Genomic DNA, 19,813 nt, shown 5'->3' on the forward strand with positions numbered 1-19,813 from the left:
TTTTAACAAGTTGAACGGTATTACTTTAAAAGTTATTGCGAGACCAATTGATGGGACAGGGCCAAGTGGAGTGGCGCATGTTGCTTACTCTAAGACAAAAACCACACGACTTTTGGTTTTTCTCTTACAAAATGCATGTGAAATTTGTGTACACTCGCTTTACGTTCCAATTTGATCATATGCACCTTTTGATGAATTTTAGAGACAAGATGAAGAGACTCAAATAAAAGAATATTAGAAAGTATACTTCCAACACAGTACTGTTTTTCCTGTGTGTGTGGTTTCATGATAAATGACATCTCAGAGCTACAGCAGTTAGCTACTCCACAGAGCCCGAAACAATCCTCACTTGCAGGATCTTCAATGAATTGCCTTCTATTTACGGGCTCTGACGGACCAAACATATGGCTTCCTGATCCACAGTGGCGATCCCTAAAGCATCTGGCTCATTTCATTTTCACATTCCCATTAGTACAACAATTTGTTTGTGAAGCTATTTGGTTGAAAATAGTTTAGAAGATTTTTTGTTGTTGTTGTTCCAACAATGAAGATAAGGGGTTACTTACATACCACCAATGTTTTTTTTTTAGTTCTCTAAAATTAGCAGTTTAACAACCATAAATTAGACAGGCTGTAAAAAAAAATAAATAAGTAAATAAAAAATTGCTAATGTAAACTAGGGATGTCACGATACCAAAAATCTAGTAGTCGGTACCGATACCACCAAAAGTACACGATACTCGATACCAAAGTTGATACCACGGTGTGGTATAAAAATAAAATTAAAAACTCCTGGAGGACATCCTCCTCTGGCTGATACTGGCAAAGAGAGAGAGAGAGATTTGAGTTATCAAACACTGTCTGACAATGACTAATAAAACAGTGGAGGCTACAAGTGCTAAGGTGCACTCCTAAACACACACACACCTTATACTCTGAATGCAAGCATTAGTTTAAATTCACTGATATGGTGGCAGGCCAAAAAGATTTATTAAAAGCATGAACATGTGAATAATTATTAGTGACATTAGGTTACATGTTGCTACATTGTTCACTCTTACCACTTTTCCTCTCAACGAGTCGGGGCGGAGCTAAACTTGTCACAGTTTCCTATAGTTTTTCCCGTGTGCTTGTAGGTGGTGTTCTTCTTTACCACTTGTGGACAGACTAAAACACTTTCGCGTATTTGCTGCCCCCTTAAGTTCCAAAAGAATTACAACCTCGTTATCTTCATTACCAACTGTACCAACGCTAATGCAGAAAAACAACTACAGTCACGTTTTAAGAATGTTGGTACCGACTTGGTACCGAAGTATCGGTTCTCGTGACATCCCTAATGTAAACGTACCAGAAAACAATGAACACAATTTAATTTTTTAAATTTTGAAGAAAAAAAATGCAGCAAAATTAAGCATTTTTAGCCGCAACAATCACAAAAAAAGTGAACTCCTTACGGGCTGCCAATAAATACACTGAGTACGAGTTGCATGTATGCAATGAACCAGTTCACAATGGAAAAAGGGAAAACTCCAGATGAACCTTCCATCTTTATAAGAGATGATGACGATAAGGAATTATAATAATGCCAGGACAGACACCAGCTATTAGAGGAGGGGAGAGTGATGGAGATTTTTAATGGGGCTATGATGGAGAAGGGCCAATGGGGGATTTTTAATGACCACAGAGAGTCACGACCTCGGTTTAACGTCTCATACGAAACACAGAGCTGTTTTTACAGTATAGTGCCCCTGTCACTGGGGCATTAGACCACACAGACCACATTGTGAGCGCCCCCTGCTGGCCTCATTAATACCACTTCCAGCAGCAACCTTAGCTTTCCCCAGGAGGTCTCCCATCCAGGTACTGGCCAGGCTCAACCCTGCTTAGCATCAGTGAGAAACCAGGCAAGATGTGCAGGGGGATATGGATCTGGCATAATCAGATCGACAAATAGCCTATCGTTTTGACTATCTGTCTATAGACAAATGGAAAAGAAACCGTATGTTTTATGGCAGGGCGGACCCCCAGCTGATTAGCTCACCCTAAGGAACTGTATGTTAATTAAGTCCCCGAGAATGATTCGGTGGGAACAAAAGGCAAAAGATCTCCCCTGCAGACCAGGTGGTGCTAGTATGTATATGTGTGGGTGTAGGGGTGTGTGTATGTGTGTGGGAAGCCAGAGCACACATTGCAACATATACTGTAAATGTTGTTTCCTAAACCTATATGATATTGATGTCACCACGTTGTTCACCATGAAATATGGATTAAATTAATACCAAACATGCCCTGAGGAATACTGTAATTAAACATAGTTTAGATGACCAGTTTAAGTTCACATGGTGTCTCTGAAACACACTTCTGAATCAAATTACTGCCACGATTTATAAAATACTACAGGCATATCAGAGCTAGTCTTTGACATTCCAGGGTTTGGCATACCATAACTGCCATATGGCATATTAGAGCTGCCGTTTGGTCTAGAAAATCACCAGAGCTGGTGCAAAGCTTGTCAAAGCTGCTCACTGATGTGTGTAAGATGGCATTTAGCATACTCGATCTAGTGTTTGCCATACAGAAGCTGGGATCAATCATTGTAAAGCTGACCTTTAGCATTTCAAACCTGACATTTTGTATTCTGAGGTTGGTGTTTGGCACTAAAAACTCGTGTTTCATTTTGAAGGTCATTTTGAAGCTAGAGTTTAGCATCCTGAAGCTCACATTTGCCACAGTTAAATTTATGTAGGTCATACCAAAGGCCATGTTCTAAGCTATGTATACCAAGCTGATGCAAGTTCTTGCAAGCTGATGCAAGAAGCATGTATCCTTTGTTGTCACTTAATTCATAACAGAAGGTAACGGACATTGTGGACATGAAGAAAGTGGCATATCTTAAGTTCAAACCCTCCGTGTGCTCTCTTTAACAGGTGATCAAGTACAAGCTGTGCCGCTGCAGGAAGCAGAACCAGAAACGCAGCAACAACAACGACCGAGGAGCCGTGCTGAGCCTGGACAACGTGCAGTGCCATGTCAGTAACTAACGGACAAGTGAACACTTTAGAAAGACATAGAAAGGAGAGCGAGAGAGGAATAGGAGAGTGGGGGATAAGACACATGACAGAATGACAGATTAATCTCAAATATAACATGAAAAGTTGCCTAAATGTTTACATAATGTTTCTGTACTCCTAACGCACTGACCAAATGTGATTTCCTTGCCCGTGATGAAATTAATCTCAAGGCTCGGGGGAATCTGTAGGAGAACAAATAAAACTATTTGAACTAGAAACTTTAATTATTCTCTCCAATTACTTAAAGATGGCACAAGCCTAGATAATGAGTTAAGACTACTAAAATTGAACCGAGTTAAAAAGAAAAACAACTTCAGGCAAATGTACTGGTAAACAAACACATTTTGGCAAAACTGTGCACCGCTGTAGGCAGTTTTACCTCTTTAAAAACAGTTTTTTGCTGTAATCTGACTTGACTCGAAGCAGGGTTTGATCAAAACTAGCTGTGAAAATGTCAATTGAACAAAGGAAAAGGAGAGAGCATAAGCAGTTGCAGTGGATGGATGTCAGGATTGTTGACTGTTTACAGCTCTGTGATTTCAAAGAGGCCAGTTTAAGCTTTAATTGCAGGTGAAGCGGATTATGAACTAGTCAGTGTGATGTCTATTCTCTTGTCCTCTCTTCTCCCCTCTCCTCTCTTCAGTTTCTCTTCACTCTATCCTTGTCGTCTTTTCTTCTGATTTGCGCTCTCTCTCTCTCTCTCTCTCTCTCTCTCTCTCTCTCTCTCTCTCTCTCTCTCTCTCTCTCTCACACACACACACCATAAAACATAAATCTCATTGGTCATTTGTGCTGCATCCTCTCTTCTGCTTTATTCCTATTTCTTGCCTTTCCACACTCGTTTATTCAATAAGTTACACAAATAGTGCGGTTAGCTTTATAGAAATGAGTTACTGGAAAACAGTGTCGAAGAGAATTTTATTCTAGCAGCATATATTTGAAAGACATCCGAAAAGTACTACAATTACCATGTACAGTCAGTCAGTTTTCTTGTGATTGTTGCGGCCAAAAATGCGTGATGTTGCTGCGACCGTTTTTTTTTTTTTTTTTTTTTGTGGGGGGGTGCGGAAAACTACTTGAATTAGCGAAACCGTAATTGCTTTGTAGCGTGTTTCACAGTGATGTTTGTTGGTAAATGAGACCTTTTAGCCGTATTCATGTCCGACACGTGAATCAAAGAGGGCTTTGGCTGAATATGTTTTGTGATGTCACATGATGCATGCGTCTTGGCCCAAATCTGTGGAAAATCTTTTGAAAAATTGCACGCTCCGCTGAATATTGCGGAGCTTGCTTTATTTTGCATTAATTTCCGTGATCGCAAAATCCTGTACAGTGTGTGTGTATATAAGAACACTTTGTTAGGACACCCGTACAAATACTGATTCATGCAATTATCTAATCGGCTGATCAAGTGGCAGCAGTGCAACGCAGGTACAGTTCAAGAGATTCAGCTAATATTCACATGAAGAATTCAAAATGGGGGAAAAAATTGAATTCGGTGACTTTGGTTATGGCGTGGTTGTTGGTGTCAGACGGACTGGCTTGAGAATTTCAGAGGGGAATGGCCATAATGGTTTAAGCTGACAGGAAGTTTGATGAGCAGAAAAGCATCTCAGAATGCACATCATGTTGAGCCTCGAGGCAGATGGCTCTAACAGAATAAGGCACATCGGGTTCTCCTCCTGTCAGCCAAGAACAGGAATCTGAGGCCACACTGGGCCCAGATTCACCACAGCTAGGCAGCTGAAGAGCAGGCGATGTTTTCCCAATCTTCAGCCGCCCAGTTTCGGCCCACTGTAGCCTCAGATTCCTGACGAATAATGTATAATAATAATGTGATTTATAAAACACAGCCAACATACACAACCAGTCAAAAGATCACATATCATTTCCCCCCAAATTTTGTGTCATTAATAAAGACAACAAATCATCAAATAACGTGAAATTTTGCAGCGATAGAAGAAAAAATGTATTAGTCAAATTAATTCAAACTTATCTTTTAAATCCTTTAAAGTAGCTTGATAAAGCTTTCCATGCCCTTGATATTCTCTCAGGAGCTTCATGCTAAACAGCGGCTTTTCCTCATTATGAATTTCAAAAATATATTTAACATTTAAAATGTGCAAATACTGAGACATTAATTTTTATTTAAAATTGTTTTTGCATGCAAGCTGCATTCGTCCCTCAGGGTGATGTACATATGTAATGAAAGATTTTGCTTCTGTGATAAGATTTTAGAGTGCATACAGCAATTTTTCCCTTATAAACACAATGTTTGTGTCATACCTGGTGATACATGATTGGGAATTTGTTCATGAAACACTGCAATTATGACATTGTGGCATTGCAATTATGAAGGGAGGCTTTATATTTCTAGCTGTCATTATAATAGCCTGTTTAATCAGCCTGCAGGACTGTGCTCTTTTGAATGATTTTCCTACTAATGTGCTCCCAATGAGGTCAGTATGGAGATAAAGTGATAGCGACCCTACTCGCTACGTTTTTAAACATTTTTTCTGTATACTTATGCAAAAATGAAAAAGCGTGGCATGCTGCTGCGGTCAAAATGATTTCCAACACACGAGGCGGTTGCTTGTACAAGGTCTGTTCGGAGAGGACTAAAGGAATTTAATCAGGGGTGAAGAGAGAAAAATACCAACATGCCACTGTTCAACAGAATGAAAATACCTCAACTCCAAATAGAGCTTCAGAAACACTCTTTCTTACCGAGAAAGAAAGAAAGTCTTTAAGATTATCAATTAGGTTTCCAAACTTTTTACAGTACTAGAGTAACCTTGTACAACACATGGCACAAAGGACTGACCACAAAAACTCCTACAACCCACAATGGGTCAAAACTTGCCCAACAGTTAAACTAGAACAATAATCATCAGCGGCTACTAATACATGTGCTACAAAGCGGCATCACAAAATCACTCAACTTCACGTCATCTCTTAGATAATCATTAAACTGATTTCTATACAAAAAGTTAGACAATACTATTCAAATGTTTAGGATTTGATATGACGGAACATTTTTAGATTAAAAAAATTATATTGACTGCCCCTTACACTACCACCGCATACCACTAGGGGGCTAAAGCTCACAGAGTTCTTATACTGTGGTGCATCTTACAAGCTATGTCTCAAATAGCGTATTCATACTGGGATACTTAGCATCATAAGAATTTTTCAAAATGGCCGACACGTTTACATCAGTGCACAAATTTGTGTCGAGAGTAACACTTTACGTTAAGATTCCTAACAATACTAACGTCATTTACTACATTAGTTAAAATGAATAAACTTGAACATCAGCATTAATAAATCATGAGTAATGCTAACAAAGTTAACACATGTATTAGTTGATGTAGTGTAAGTTTAAATGTTAACTAAATACACCTGCACTGACTAACGTCTATTCAGTTCTGAATTTTGCTACGTAACAAACCTGTTCATGAAGTTGTTTGTATTTGTCATACTGGACTTAATTGTACTCATTCATGGTATTAACACTGTTTAAATCAGGTGATATTTTGACTTATTTGCTTTATAAAAAAGTTAATAATGTTATAAACGTTATTATGGCAGTGGCTGTTAATATGACAGTAATGTACAGTTGAGGTCATAAGTTTACATACCCCTTGCAGAATCTGCAAAATGATGAGAGGGTCATAAGTTATATTTAGTTTTTCATTTAGTCCTGCCCTGATTAAGCTATTTCACATAACAGATGTTTACATCTAGTCGACAAGACACAATAACAACTGAATTTACACAAATGAACCGGTTCAAAAGTTTACATACAGTACGCTTGAGAATTAATTCTGTGTGTTGTTACCTGGATGATCAACGACAAACATTTTTATGTTTTGTGATAGTTGTTCACGAGTCCCTTGTTTGTCCCGAGCCGTTAAACTGTCCGCTGTTCTTCGGAAAAATCCTCCAGGTTCCGCACATTTTTTGCTTTTCCAGCATCTTCTGTATATTTGACTCCTTTCCAACAGCGACTATATGATGTTGAGATCCATCTTTTCACACTGAGGACAACCGAAGGACTCGTGCACAACTATCACAAAAGGTGCAAACATTCACTGATGCTCAGGAAGGCAACACTTTAAGAGCCAGGGGGGTGTAAACTTTTGAAAAGTCTTCTGGGAAACATGCAAATATCTTATGTAGCTTCTGAAGGGGAGTACTAAATGGGGGGGGGGGGGGGGGGGTCTTTAAACAAAGTAATAGCAATGGACTGGAAATCACAATCAACCCTTATCAAAATGATTATCTGTATTGTAGTTCTTATAGTTATTAGCCTATGTGACTTGAATTAGATAGGTCATGAAAAGTACAATAAAAGCTCTTTGTTCCTAAATAAGTAACCTAATCGCTGAATTATGTTCAAAATTTGCAAAAAGTTTTGAGAATCCCCGTCTTATGGGGTTTTAATGCTGACGCTCATATTAACTAATGTGTTAAATCATGTCAGTTAGGAGAACCTTAAAGCAATACTGTCGCAAAAGATTTATCTGCCATTTGGATTTCAAAATTAGTGTTTGTTCCTGTTGTCCTCTTCCCAAAACCCATGCGAGTCAGATGCATAGAGCACGACTTGAGACCGATAAAGAGACTTAAATAAACATTTCGTCTCTGTTTTCAGCCTCCCTGTGAAAACCTGCGCACTCCCTCTACGTATCCGGCCAACATCCTACCTCACCATCCAGGGCAGGGCAACTTCGAGGACTTCACCTGCTGAGTGAGTGAGAGTAGAGTTGGACTCCAGCTCACAGTGTACAACCAAAGCCGTCTGACTACATCCTCACGAACACCCACCCATCCCGGACCACACCGAATCGATTTTGGCTGGATGTTTTAACGCACCGCATTGTGTCATGTAAAATAAAAGGAACATTGAAACCATGAAAGACTATTTTACTGTTCCATAACACAACCATGTGTGTACTTTTAAAGGATTTTTGGAACACTGCCTCAAAAGGGAACTCCTTCTTGACGAAGCCTCTGAGACATGGAACAGCGCAGCTCAAACGGACAGGCTTCCTGTGGGCGGAGTCCCCTGCCTTTACTGTATATAACAGCGGATATACACCGTCGTAACTGAGTGGCTTAATTAGATTGTTAGAAATAATGTAGTGCTTAATCCATGTAGCAGCATTCGTGGTGACTGATGGACTCCAGTGATGTTCCGCTCACGATCAGTGTGTCTCATTTAAGAATGTATTTTTCCAACTGACAGGAAACGATCAACTGTTCGTGGTGACGGAAACTGCGTTCAGCAGTCTATTGTTCCATCCAGCTCTCATCTCGTGACTGCATGCTTGTATTCGTCTTCCTGTGCATGTTTTCAGTTCTTTTCAGTAACCATTCTTATTATTGCCAAGTTTGCCTCAATTATATATGGGTGTGGGTGTGTGTGTGGTGTTTGGGTGCCTTAACCCTACAACTGTGTGTACTATGTGTGATTGGATTAATCATGTGTGTCCTCTGCCTGAGGGGTGTGCGTGTGTGTGTGCTAGATATGATGTGTATGATAATGACATGACGTGTGTGTGTGTGTGTGTGTGTGTATGGTTTGCTGCTTATCAATGAATTATTCTCTCTGTTTCACTTCTGTGAGATGATTATTATTATTTTTCAGAATGATCACTGTTTCAAACCTCATATCGAAGCACAAGACCACCATTATGTAAAAGCTGAAGAAAAAGAAAGGCAGGATCATATTCTTTCAGAGACTATGATCATCATGATAATCAGAATCGTTATTATAACTCTATTATTCCGATTTTCGTTTTTCTATGACCAAAAAAAAAAAAAAGTAGACTTGTTGCCTGATAGTCCAGTCGCCATCTTTACAGATATTAGACTGTTCTATTTATCTATGAAGGTATAATAAATATCATTGAGAGTTTTAGATGCGTTCTTTGTGTTGTATGTTTCGGGTTTAGTTTGGGAAGGAAGAAGAAAAGAAGAGATTCCGTTTGCATTTGTAATATGTGTATGAAATAGGAATGCATCCAGTCCCAGATAGTATCTGGATGTGGGCCAATTCAGGAAGTGATGCGGCACTGCTGGCCGCCTTTTGGCCTGGGTAAGATGGATATGAGCCTGAAGTGGCCCACATGTAAAATAGCAAATATGGCACGAATATCCCAAATCACAAGTGGGACTTTTTAGGCAAAGATGCTGTGTTCATGGCAGTGTGTAATCTGGGTGTGATCCTAAAGTAGACCATGTGCTAAATAGTGAATATGGCCCAAATATCGCAAAGCAAATGTGGGCCACCTTTGGCAAAAATGTGTCACATGCGGCATTGCTATGGCTTGCTTGTGGCCCAAATCTGGCAAACAGGAGAGGACCGCCCAAGTGCCATAATTCTACACGGTACGTGGGCCGGAAGTGCCAAGTGTGGGATACCGACATCTGCATGCAGGTGATACTATGTGACACAAGCATACTGCAGTGCACGTCGTCACGCTAATGAACAGATGACACAAAATGACTGCGATCTAGACACCTATCACGATTAATGATCGCAATCAAAGCAAAGCAGACTGCAAACTGCTCTGTGGAAGCATCAAGAGGAGGAACTACAACATCTTTAGTAACCTATTAAAACTTCTTTATGGAGGTTAAACAGTATAACCTGAGCACTCGGAGCACTATCAGCGAGCATAGTCATTAAAAATGAGTGCAAGGTGCAATGAGTTCTGCACACAAAAGTATTCAGGAACATGGAGCAGTGAAGCGAGCGTGCAGGTAGAGAAACTGTTGGATGTGAGCGAGAGAGAGACAGCACATCAATTATGTGAGCAACTGAGACACACCTGCTTCCTGGGCCACCAGGGTCTAAACATTGCTCTAGAGTTAAGGTGCAATTTACACCAATGCCATAACGTCCATCCTTCCATTTTCTGTACCGCTTACCCTACACAGGGAACCCGGGGCATGGGGACATGCTGGATAGGGTACCAACCCATCGCTGGGCACAATCACACACATTCTCACACAACGGACAATTTGGAAATGCCTGCCAGCCACAACATGACTTTGGACTTGGGGAGGAATCCGGAGTACATGGAGGAAACCCTCGAAGCACAGGGAGAACATGCACGGCAGAGGCGGAATTTGAACCCTCAACCCTGGAGCCACTAACCACTAAGCCCCAATGCCATAACATCTTCAACATGAACAAAAAAAAAAAAAAAAAAAAGTCTACAGACAATGGTAAGTGAGTGAAAATAACAGCACTTACCCAGTATGTTCTTGACAATCAGCCACTATAGGTCATTGACAATGAAAACCATGAAACGTACTTTACTTACAGCTGAACAGAATCACTCTACTGGAGTGAAACAAAACCAGCACTACAACCCTACTCAATGCAAGGTAACTAACATCGCTGGCACTTTATCCATTAAAGATCAATTAGCTAGCATTATAAAGAATGAGTTTAGTAGCCTAAGTGCATGAACATGCATGTCGGTGCTATTCAATTCAATTTTATTTGTATAGCGCTTTTTACAATAGACATTGTCTCAAAGCAGCTTTACAGAAATATCAACACGGTATACAGATAATAAAGGTGCGAATTTATCCCAACTGAGCAAGCCACTGAGTGGCGACGGTGGCAAGGAAAAACTCCCTAAGATGTTTTAAGAGGAAGAAACCTTGAGAGGAACCCGACTCAGAAGGGAACCCATCCTCATCTGGGTAACAACAGATAGTGTGAAAAAGTTCATTATGGATTTATATGAAGTCTGTATGGCGTTAGGAGCAGCCGTAGTCCCAGCAGTCTGGAATTAAAGAAGATTTGAGCTCCATCCAGAGGCAGAAAGGATCTGAATCTCTAGTATCTCCATAAATTCGTGTGGGGCTCGGCGAAAGGAGAGAGGGAGAGAAAAGATTATTATGACTGCGAAGTAGTAGAACAGAATCTAGTCAGGGTAGGCTTGAGTAAACAAATATGTTTAATATGTTATATGCTATTAATGGCCAATATGTAAACAGATGGAAACATAAACAGAGATAAGTAAATAGCACTTTGCTTAATACCAAGTAGGTTACGCATTTCGATATCAGTATTTGTATTGTACCAAAAAACTCAGTACTCATTCTGAAAAGAATGGTGTCAGTGCATCAAATAATCCGATCCCAGACGTGCATTTGCCAGTCCCTCCAGGATTTCATGATTTTGCGATCACAGGAAAGAACACAAAATCAAGCAACGTCCACAATAGTCGGAGGCGCTTGAAATTTTTCAAAATTACCACAGATCTTCTGTAGATTTGGGCCAGAACACGTCATGTGTTTTCATCACGACACTCATTCAGCCAACACCCTTTCGATTCACGTGTGTTGAATATGAGTACAGATAAAAGGTCTCATTTCATCACTGCAAAGGAATGTGCGAAAGAAAAGCATACGATTTTTGGCCGCAACAATCACAAAAAAAAAAAAAAAACTGTATTTACGTGTGTCCTCATAGCTGGGATCGGATCTGTTTCTCCTTCATGATTTGTAAATGATCTAGCTAATCATGTAGTGTGGGAAGTCAACAAGTGCTCAGCATAGCAGCAGTTAGATCAGTGATGATTATTAAATTGTATGTCCTGTACTTCCTCTCCCAGGGAATTTAAAGCTTGTGTTCTCACTGATGATGGAAAATTAACCACAACTCTTTCAACTTTTTGCTACATCACGCACATCAGGATCAGATGTTTTCAATGTGCTCAAAAAGCTTTCAACACTGGTAGTTTTGCGACCAACATTGCACATGGTCATTCCTCTTTTTTTTTTTTTTTTTTTTTTTTTTTTTTTGAAGAATTGCTTTCACCTGAGTGGCAGTAAGTGCAATAGGATCTTCTGTAAAGTCTACTACAGTGACCCAGTTGATGCAGATGAGAGCGTGTAGTGATGTCTCGTGAGAGCAGATCGTCTGGAGGAAATTTTAACTGAAACTTCTTTCCTTTCATCAGACATCAAAGGAGCACATAAAATGAAAATATGGAATAAAATAACACGAGCTGCCAGCTCAGTTTCTGCAGACAAATGTAAAGGCCATGTCGTTTGAAATCTTTTTAGCAGATATTCTAAGTATGATGGAAGTGACAAATAAATATGCATGTATATTATATATAACAAATTTAATTTACAGTTACGCTCTTATGTGTCTAATCAACTGCAATGGGCTGTTTTACCTCGACCCCAGACCTCACCCCGCTTTCAAACTCAACTGTTAGTTGGACTGGAACTAGCAATAGCACTGAAATACTGCGTGTTCCTCATTAGTTCCTATTGTTATCCGAGTTAAATTCCAGATTCATCTGAATTCATTAAACCTATGGTGTTGTATATCTATGGTTTTCAAAGTGGATCAACTTTGCATTGGAAGGGGAGAAATTCTGGTGAAGTACATGTAGAAATTGGAACGTCACCAGTTATACTTTGTGTATTATGACCTGATCACAGGTTCCCGTTCCAGAAAGTGTCTCCATAAGTGTATTTACAGTAGCTGTATACCTGCTCAAGATCTTAACCTGTATCTGCATGATTTTATGCATTGCACTGCTTGCACATGATGGGCTAATTGAATAATTGCATGAATGAGCAAGGGTACTTTAGGGTACCTTACCTCCACCATGTTTCTCAGATGAGCTTGTAGGTTTTGGATCACGAGCAGATCCTTTCTTTCTCCACACTTTGGTAGAGATTCATCTTGGTTCCAGAACTAGTGGTTCATCTCTGTATTTCTTTGGAAATTCCAATTCTTACTGCTGATGAGTGGTTTGCATCTTGCAGTATGGCATCTATATTTCTGCTCTGTATTTCTTCAAACGGTGGATTATGATACCTTCACCCCTGCCCCGTTGGCCGTTGAGGTCACTGACTGTTGTTTTTAGGTCTCACGATATTTTTGTCAACGGCTCTTGTTGTTTGATCAACCCAGTCGGTGTCTGTTGCTCAGTACACCAGTGGTTTCTTTCTTTATCAGGACATTTCTCTCTTTTCTCAGCTTCAAAATGGCTTGCGTTTCTCCCATAGACATCTCTCTGATCTTCATGTTGGCTTAACCTTTTTAACAGATGCAGTCGTCACAGGTGAAACGGAAGGCTAAAACCAAGAGTGCTGTGTTCTATGTCGTTTAACACGTCTACACATAAATTCCAGGAAATAAAATCTTTTGATCTCAAACCCAAATGTCTTTAGTCTACAGCAAAAAAAAACAAACAAAAATGAATTGGTTTTGCCATTCGAATAGTTTCAGGTGGGGACTGTATACAGTACTTCACCATAGGAAAATATTGAGACCATGTCCTTAAACATTTCTGTCTGTCTCAAACAAAGAAAATGAACATTCAGCAAGGCATAAAAAGGAGGTGGGACAAGAATGAAGAATTTACAGATCATTTTAAGCTGGAAGCTGCTGAAGGTAATCGCCATGGTCTGGAATTTCACATCAGACTATTCCTACAAGTTGTATCCAATCAGCTACTGTTGTCTGCATACACACTAGAGGACACTTGACTGAAATTACAATCTTGACATTTGAAGCCAAAAAAAAAAGTTGAAAAATGCCATTCCCCAAAAGGTAACATCTTGTTCTCTGGAGTCTGACACTTACAGCCCCACTATGCAGGTCATGCTGACAGACCTGTGTTAATCAGATAATATAATGTCATTCTGTATGACATGGCTTCTCACATGTTATTTCCATCTACTGCTTCTGCTGACATACGCCGCACTGAGATTTGTGGTGATATTTGTGGTAACAGAGTCTCTCTGTGCATTCAGATGAGCCCGCCTATCCTTCGAAGGGAAATTATACATCACCTGATTTTTCAGCCTTAAGACAGATTTAACCAGTGATACTAATGACAGCTATATAATAACTGTCAGACTTAAGCGTTGATTTATCTGTATTATAAAATAAACTGCCATTTGGTGTATTATACACCACCTGATTTCGCAGGTTGAAGTAGACATGACTGTGCATTAACTTCATTATATTGTCAGGTAGATAAGAACAATATCACACAGTGCCCAGAATCTTAATCCTACTGCCTGTAGATATTCTACTATTCTACATCTTGTACGGGATGAAACACATTGACTACCAGCCTCTGATCTTCTCTGTTATAAGGATTTAAACTCTGAATGTCCCTGGATTGTGAGACACTGGCATAGCTTCTAAAGTTATGGATGTTATTATTATAATAGTTGTGTTGGTACAGTTCTTAATGGGATCCATTAACCATGAAATTGCAGTTGTAATTGCCCATATAAGCCTCTCAAGATCCTGTCAAGAGAACTGCTACTTAAAACTACTTGAACATGAAACCTCATAATCATATATACTGTAAAACATGTTTCTAATTTCTAACCTGGCCTTACTTGTCCTCCTCACAACTCAAAAGTAAAAGTGTTTGACAATGTAACATACAGGGAATGTGCCACAACCACAAATCTAGAGGGAAGAATAGGCCGTCTACCAAAAGTCAGTGGCCAGGCAAGTGAATAACAAATAGTAGTGAATATGGTGTGTATATATGTGTGTGTGTTTATTTTTATATATATATATATATATATATATATATATATATATATATATATATATATATATATATATATATATATATATATATATATATATATATATATATATAAAATATACACACACATATACATACAGTCATGTGAAAAAATAAATACACCCTATATGTGGCTCAGGTGTTAGAGCGGGTTGTCCACTAATCGTAGGGTTGGCAGTTCGCACATTCCCGGCTCACATGACTCTACATACTGAAGTGTCCTTGGGCGACACACTGAACCCCAAGTTGTTCCCGATGGCAAGTTAGCGCCTCGCATGACAGCTCTGCTACCGTTGTTGTGTGAGTGTGAATGAGACAGTGTAAAGCGCTTTGTGGAATCACTAAGGATAAAAAAGCACTATATAAGTGCAGACCATTTACCATGGAAATGGTTGTTTTTTTTGGCATATTTGGAAACATTTGATCCTCTTTGAAACAGTGCCTATTAATAATTAAACACTCTATCAAACGACACATAAAATTGACATTTTGGAATAATTTTCACAATAAAAAAAAAAAAAAGGTTTACTCAGAATGGTGCAATAAACAAAATCCATCCAGTGAGCGGCAGTTCTGTGGACAAAAGCCTTGTTCATGAGAGAGGTCAATGGAGAATGGCCAGACTGGTTCAAGCTGATAGAAAGGCTACAGTAACTCAGATAACCACTCTGTACAATTGTGGTGAGCAGAAAAGCATCTCAGAATGCACAACACGTTGAACCTTGAGGCGGATGGGATACAAAAGCAGAACACTGTCAGGTTCTATTTCTGCAAGTATTCTATCAATCAATCACTGCTTGAAGGCCACAGTTGATTTGCGTATTGCTGCTGACCATGTGCATCCCTTCATGGCCACAATTTACCCATCTTCCAATGCCGACTTCCAGCATGATACTGCACCATGTCATCTCAAACTGGTTTCATGAGCATGACGATGAGTTCGATGTTCTTCAGTGGTCTTCCCAGAGTCACTGGACCTGAATCCAGTAGAACAGCTTTGGGATGTGGTAGAACAGGAGATTCGACGCATGAAAGTGCACCTAAAAAAATCTCCTCTCCACTAATAGCTGGTGTGTGGTGGGTGTTCTGGAGCACTATGGCAGCCGTCGAATCATTCAGGTGGATGCTACACACTGGTGGTGGGTGAGGAGATTTCCCCCCATACAATGTAAAGCGCTTTGAATGTCTAGAAAAGTGCTGTATAAATGTAACTAACTAACTGTATCCAGTGTTAGTGTAGTGTTCGTAATAAAGTGCTCATTCAGGGTATTACTGGCATATTAGCTGCATTGGAACTGTCCTTCAATCAGCAAAGAGATCTAGGGAACCATTAACCATGAAATTAAGGTATGAAACATCATGCACATCATATCGCCTTCCCCTCACCATGCCATTTCCATGCCGGGAAAAATTTCTACTTCTACTGTATCTTAATAACTATCAATCAGAATAACAGGAGGACACCAGATTTGCCTCGACTACACTTTTGTCATGTAGATAATAATGGAAAATAATAATGGCATAGGTTTTGTCTAGGGTGTTAAAGCTAATAATCAATCTGCAAAAACTCTTAGGAACCATTAACCATGAAATTAAGGTCTTAAGCATTTTAATTGCTCATTTCTAACAATATAACCCTATCAAGACCCTGTTAGGAACTTTTTAAATGATTGGAGCTGAAAGTTTGAATTGATTTTAGGTCCTTATTAGTCTATTTAAAGCCATCATATTTCCTCCCACTGAAAGTTAAATATTAACAAAATTTCACTCCGTTCTTCATTTCCCACGAGCGTCACAGCACTTTCCCCAGACTAGGAACGAATTTATCCTGTCAGATCTCGAAGGGCAATTAGCACGGCCAGCCATTTGTCGTCCATAAGATTTCCAGAGTGTTGCTCGGGGCATGACTTTCCTTCCCACTCATTACAAGGATTGATATACTTTTTATACTTTTTTTTTTTTAAAGATCCAGTAAGAGATTGTGCTTTGATCATTGACAGATTTGCATAAATTCATACTGCTGATTGAGGAACAACAGCATCTGGTTATTAAGTCTGATGGAGCTGTCAAGTGTGTATATAAACATCATTAATAATGATTTTTCGCTTGGAGAATGGTGCAATGTTTCTACTGATGTGAAAGTCTGACAACCAGGTATGCATGATGAATCTTTTCCATATATATAATGTGTGTAGGTCTACTACAACAGATAATAGAAGCTCAGCAGATAAATAACCAGTATTTTATGAGCTCAAAGCCCAGGACAGTTAGAAATCACTGTTGGCAAGATCTACTCAGCTCTATGCGTGGATTGAGTTCTGTCGCATAAAGACACTTTGGAGGAAAATACAGTGTTAAGGAGGTAGGACAGAACCTCACAGACACAGTGTAGCCAGTTTAGCCATTTCAGATGGTTTTAATTTCTAAAGGTCTAGTTTGATGTTTCATTTTATTACAGTAACATATTGTATATGGAGACTTTTTTTTTTTTTGCCAGACTAGCTAGCTCAAGTTAGCTTCCGAATAGCTAGCCCAAACAACCTCCTATATACTTTGAAACATAGCTGGTCCTAATGCTGTGTTTTTAGTACTGTTTTAAACATGCCAATGTCTAACTCCCAACTTGCAAGTATGGACCATCTACGTATGTCACACAGATGCTTTGATTTTCCTTAATTATATGGAGTAATATCAGCTTACTAACTAACTAGCAAACTTACTGGCTTGGTAACCATCTGATTCTGTAATTGTCAAATTCAATGAGATAAAAGGTGTCGACTTTCATAAACGGAGCGATGGCTATACAGATAGCTAGAACAATTGTAAGACAACCAGAGCTGTAATGAACGTGCCTGGGAAAAGATGCATGTGCATTTTGCTTGTATGTATACTGCAGTATGGTTAGAGAGGCACAAATTTCTCCAAGGAACACCAGTAATTTGTGTATTCTCTCTAAAAGAATACTGGGCCAAGCCCAAACGTTTTCCAGTACGACAATGCCTCTGTGCACAAAACGAGATACATGAAGACGCAGTTTGTCAAGGTTAGTGATAGAATTTGGGATAAATTGGAATGACTGCTGCGCACCAGCCTGACACCAGTGCCCAATCTCTTGTGCTCTTGTGGCTGAATAGGCAAATCACCCCAGTTATGCTACAAAATATAGTGGAAAGCCTTCCCAAAAGAGTGGAGGCTGTTATAGCAGCAAAGGGGGAGCAAATCAATATTAATGCCCATGGTTTTGTAATGAGTTGTTCAGTACACGCGTCCACATACTTTTGGCCATATAGTGTATATTGTGATTACATTTTAGCAGATAAAGTATAGACCTGATCTCTCACTTCTGGAGTTGAGTAGCACAGAGATCATTACGGTGACCAGCTGACACTGCCGTCTCGCATCTGTGAATTAATTTTTAGAATGACAAGCTCGGACAACAATCCTGAAATTATGGATCTTTTTTGCCTCGTTTAAATCATCATCGTGGTAGTAATTCAGTTTTACCATTACTTATAAGGACAAGAATTATATCATTGATAAAAACACCAGTGTGTGTCTACAACATCAAATACTGCATACGCATGAGGTAACATATCCATCATGGTAGCAGATCTTCAACGGCGTCTTCAAAGTCGTGCCAAACTCTGCCTGTATCATATTAGAAAAACAATAACCAAGGCCAGAGTGTATTTCTTGTTGTTGGATATCTGCAGTGTAATATAGTGACATTTGGATTAGATTGTTGTTTTTTCCCCCTATGTGATTGTACTGTATATAGAATCTAGAGCTGCATGCTTCAGTTAACAAACAGGTATGAAGTGGTCCAGCCCATTGTGGAGGTGTTTTGAATAATATGGTAATTCTGTCATTTTTAAGAACTCCAACCTTTTACTTAAAAGTGTCGTCTCAGCACTGGTGATAAAATGGCTGATAAGGACTCTATAACCCAGCAATCAATGATTGTTTTTCTTTGTGAAATAGCAGCACTATATTATTTGCCTTAGCATTGTCGAGCATCCGCGATACACATCCCTATGAATTACTTGATCATACATGTCAGAGCTGCTGTTATAGAATATTAATCAGATTCACGAAATAAATAACTATTTAAAACCTGTTTAAGTTTAATATTTCATGACGATAACCATGATTGTCCTACAAAGACTAATTTTGCTGAAAGCATTGCTAATCTTACCTATGTATTTCTACCCGTTTACACCTGTTATTCCTAGCAGAATGGACTGAACACATAATGTAGTGCAAATCTTCTCACATCTGCATGCACTATAAATGCACTAAGAGGTTTTTTTTTTTTTTTTTTTTTTAAATGTCTTGAGGTCCAAAATGCACTGCATGCAAGGAATAACCTGTAAAAGGCTGAGAGAGTATTTCAAGAATATTCAAGTACTCATTATGGAGAGTCCCCCAAATGTCCTCATCAGTACAGTTTATTTTATGAACTATTCAAATATTAGGCTAAAATGTGTACAATAATATTGAATATTCTGGCTATTGAGGGGTCACTGTGGCTTAGGGGTCAGCATGTTTGCCTTGCACCTCTGGCGTTGGGGATCGAATCCCATCTCTATCCTGTGTGTACGGAGCTTGCATGTTCTCCCTGTGATTTGGGGGTTTCCTCTGGGTACTCCAGTTTCCTTCCCCAGTCCAAAGATATGCATTGTAGGCTGATTGGCATGTCCCCTGTGCTCAGAGTTCCAAGGGATAGGCTCTAGGTTCCCTGTGACCATGTGTAGGATAAGCAGTATGGAAAATGGATGGATGGATTCTGGCTATTGAGGGCTGCTTTTTATTTCAGAACTTTTCACTGAGAAAATAAGTCTTTGACATTAATTGTAATTTTATATAAAATATACACACACACACTCGATTTTCAGTTATTAAGGTAATTAAACCCATTTAATTCAAGCAGCAACCACAACATTATTTTTTTTTTCCACATTTATTTATTTTTCCCTAGCCCCTTTAGATTATTTTCCACTGTGCAAAAATTTTTACCCACTTGATATTTACTCCTCTTCTTCAATTTAGAAATGAATCTTGAAAAACAATTTGTTCCAACTCATGTTTTTGTTAGATTCTTTTCAATTCCGTACAGTCTTATCAGTTGATCCCCCTCCC

At 39.2% G+C, this 19,813-nt stretch overlaps 1 protein-coding gene across 5 annotated transcripts in view; it reads left to right on the forward strand.

Moving 5' to 3' along the window:
• asic1b (acid-sensing (proton-gated) ion channel 1b) overlaps positions 1-8,997 on the forward strand; it is a 349,820-nt gene extending 340,823 nt beyond the window's left edge. For all 5 annotated transcript variants that reach the window (XM_017451114.3, XM_053674092.1, XM_053674093.1 and 2 more), the window contains 2 exons: positions 2,928-3,029; positions 7,729-8,997. In XM_017451114.3, the coding sequence (XP_017306603.1) occupies positions 2,928-3,029; positions 7,729-7,824 (198 nt within the window). In that variant the 3' untranslated portion in view covers positions 7,825-8,997. The remainder of the gene's footprint in view (positions 1-2,927; positions 3,030-7,728) is intronic.
• The last annotated feature ends 10,816 nt before the right edge of the window (positions 8,998-19,813 follow it).

The sequence above is a fragment of the Ictalurus punctatus genome, chromosome 21 (assembly GCF_001660625.3).
Source record: "Ictalurus punctatus breed USDA103 chromosome 21, Coco_2.0, whole genome shotgun sequence".
NCBI lineage: Eukaryota > Metazoa > Chordata > Actinopteri > Siluriformes > Ictaluridae > Ictalurus > Ictalurus punctatus.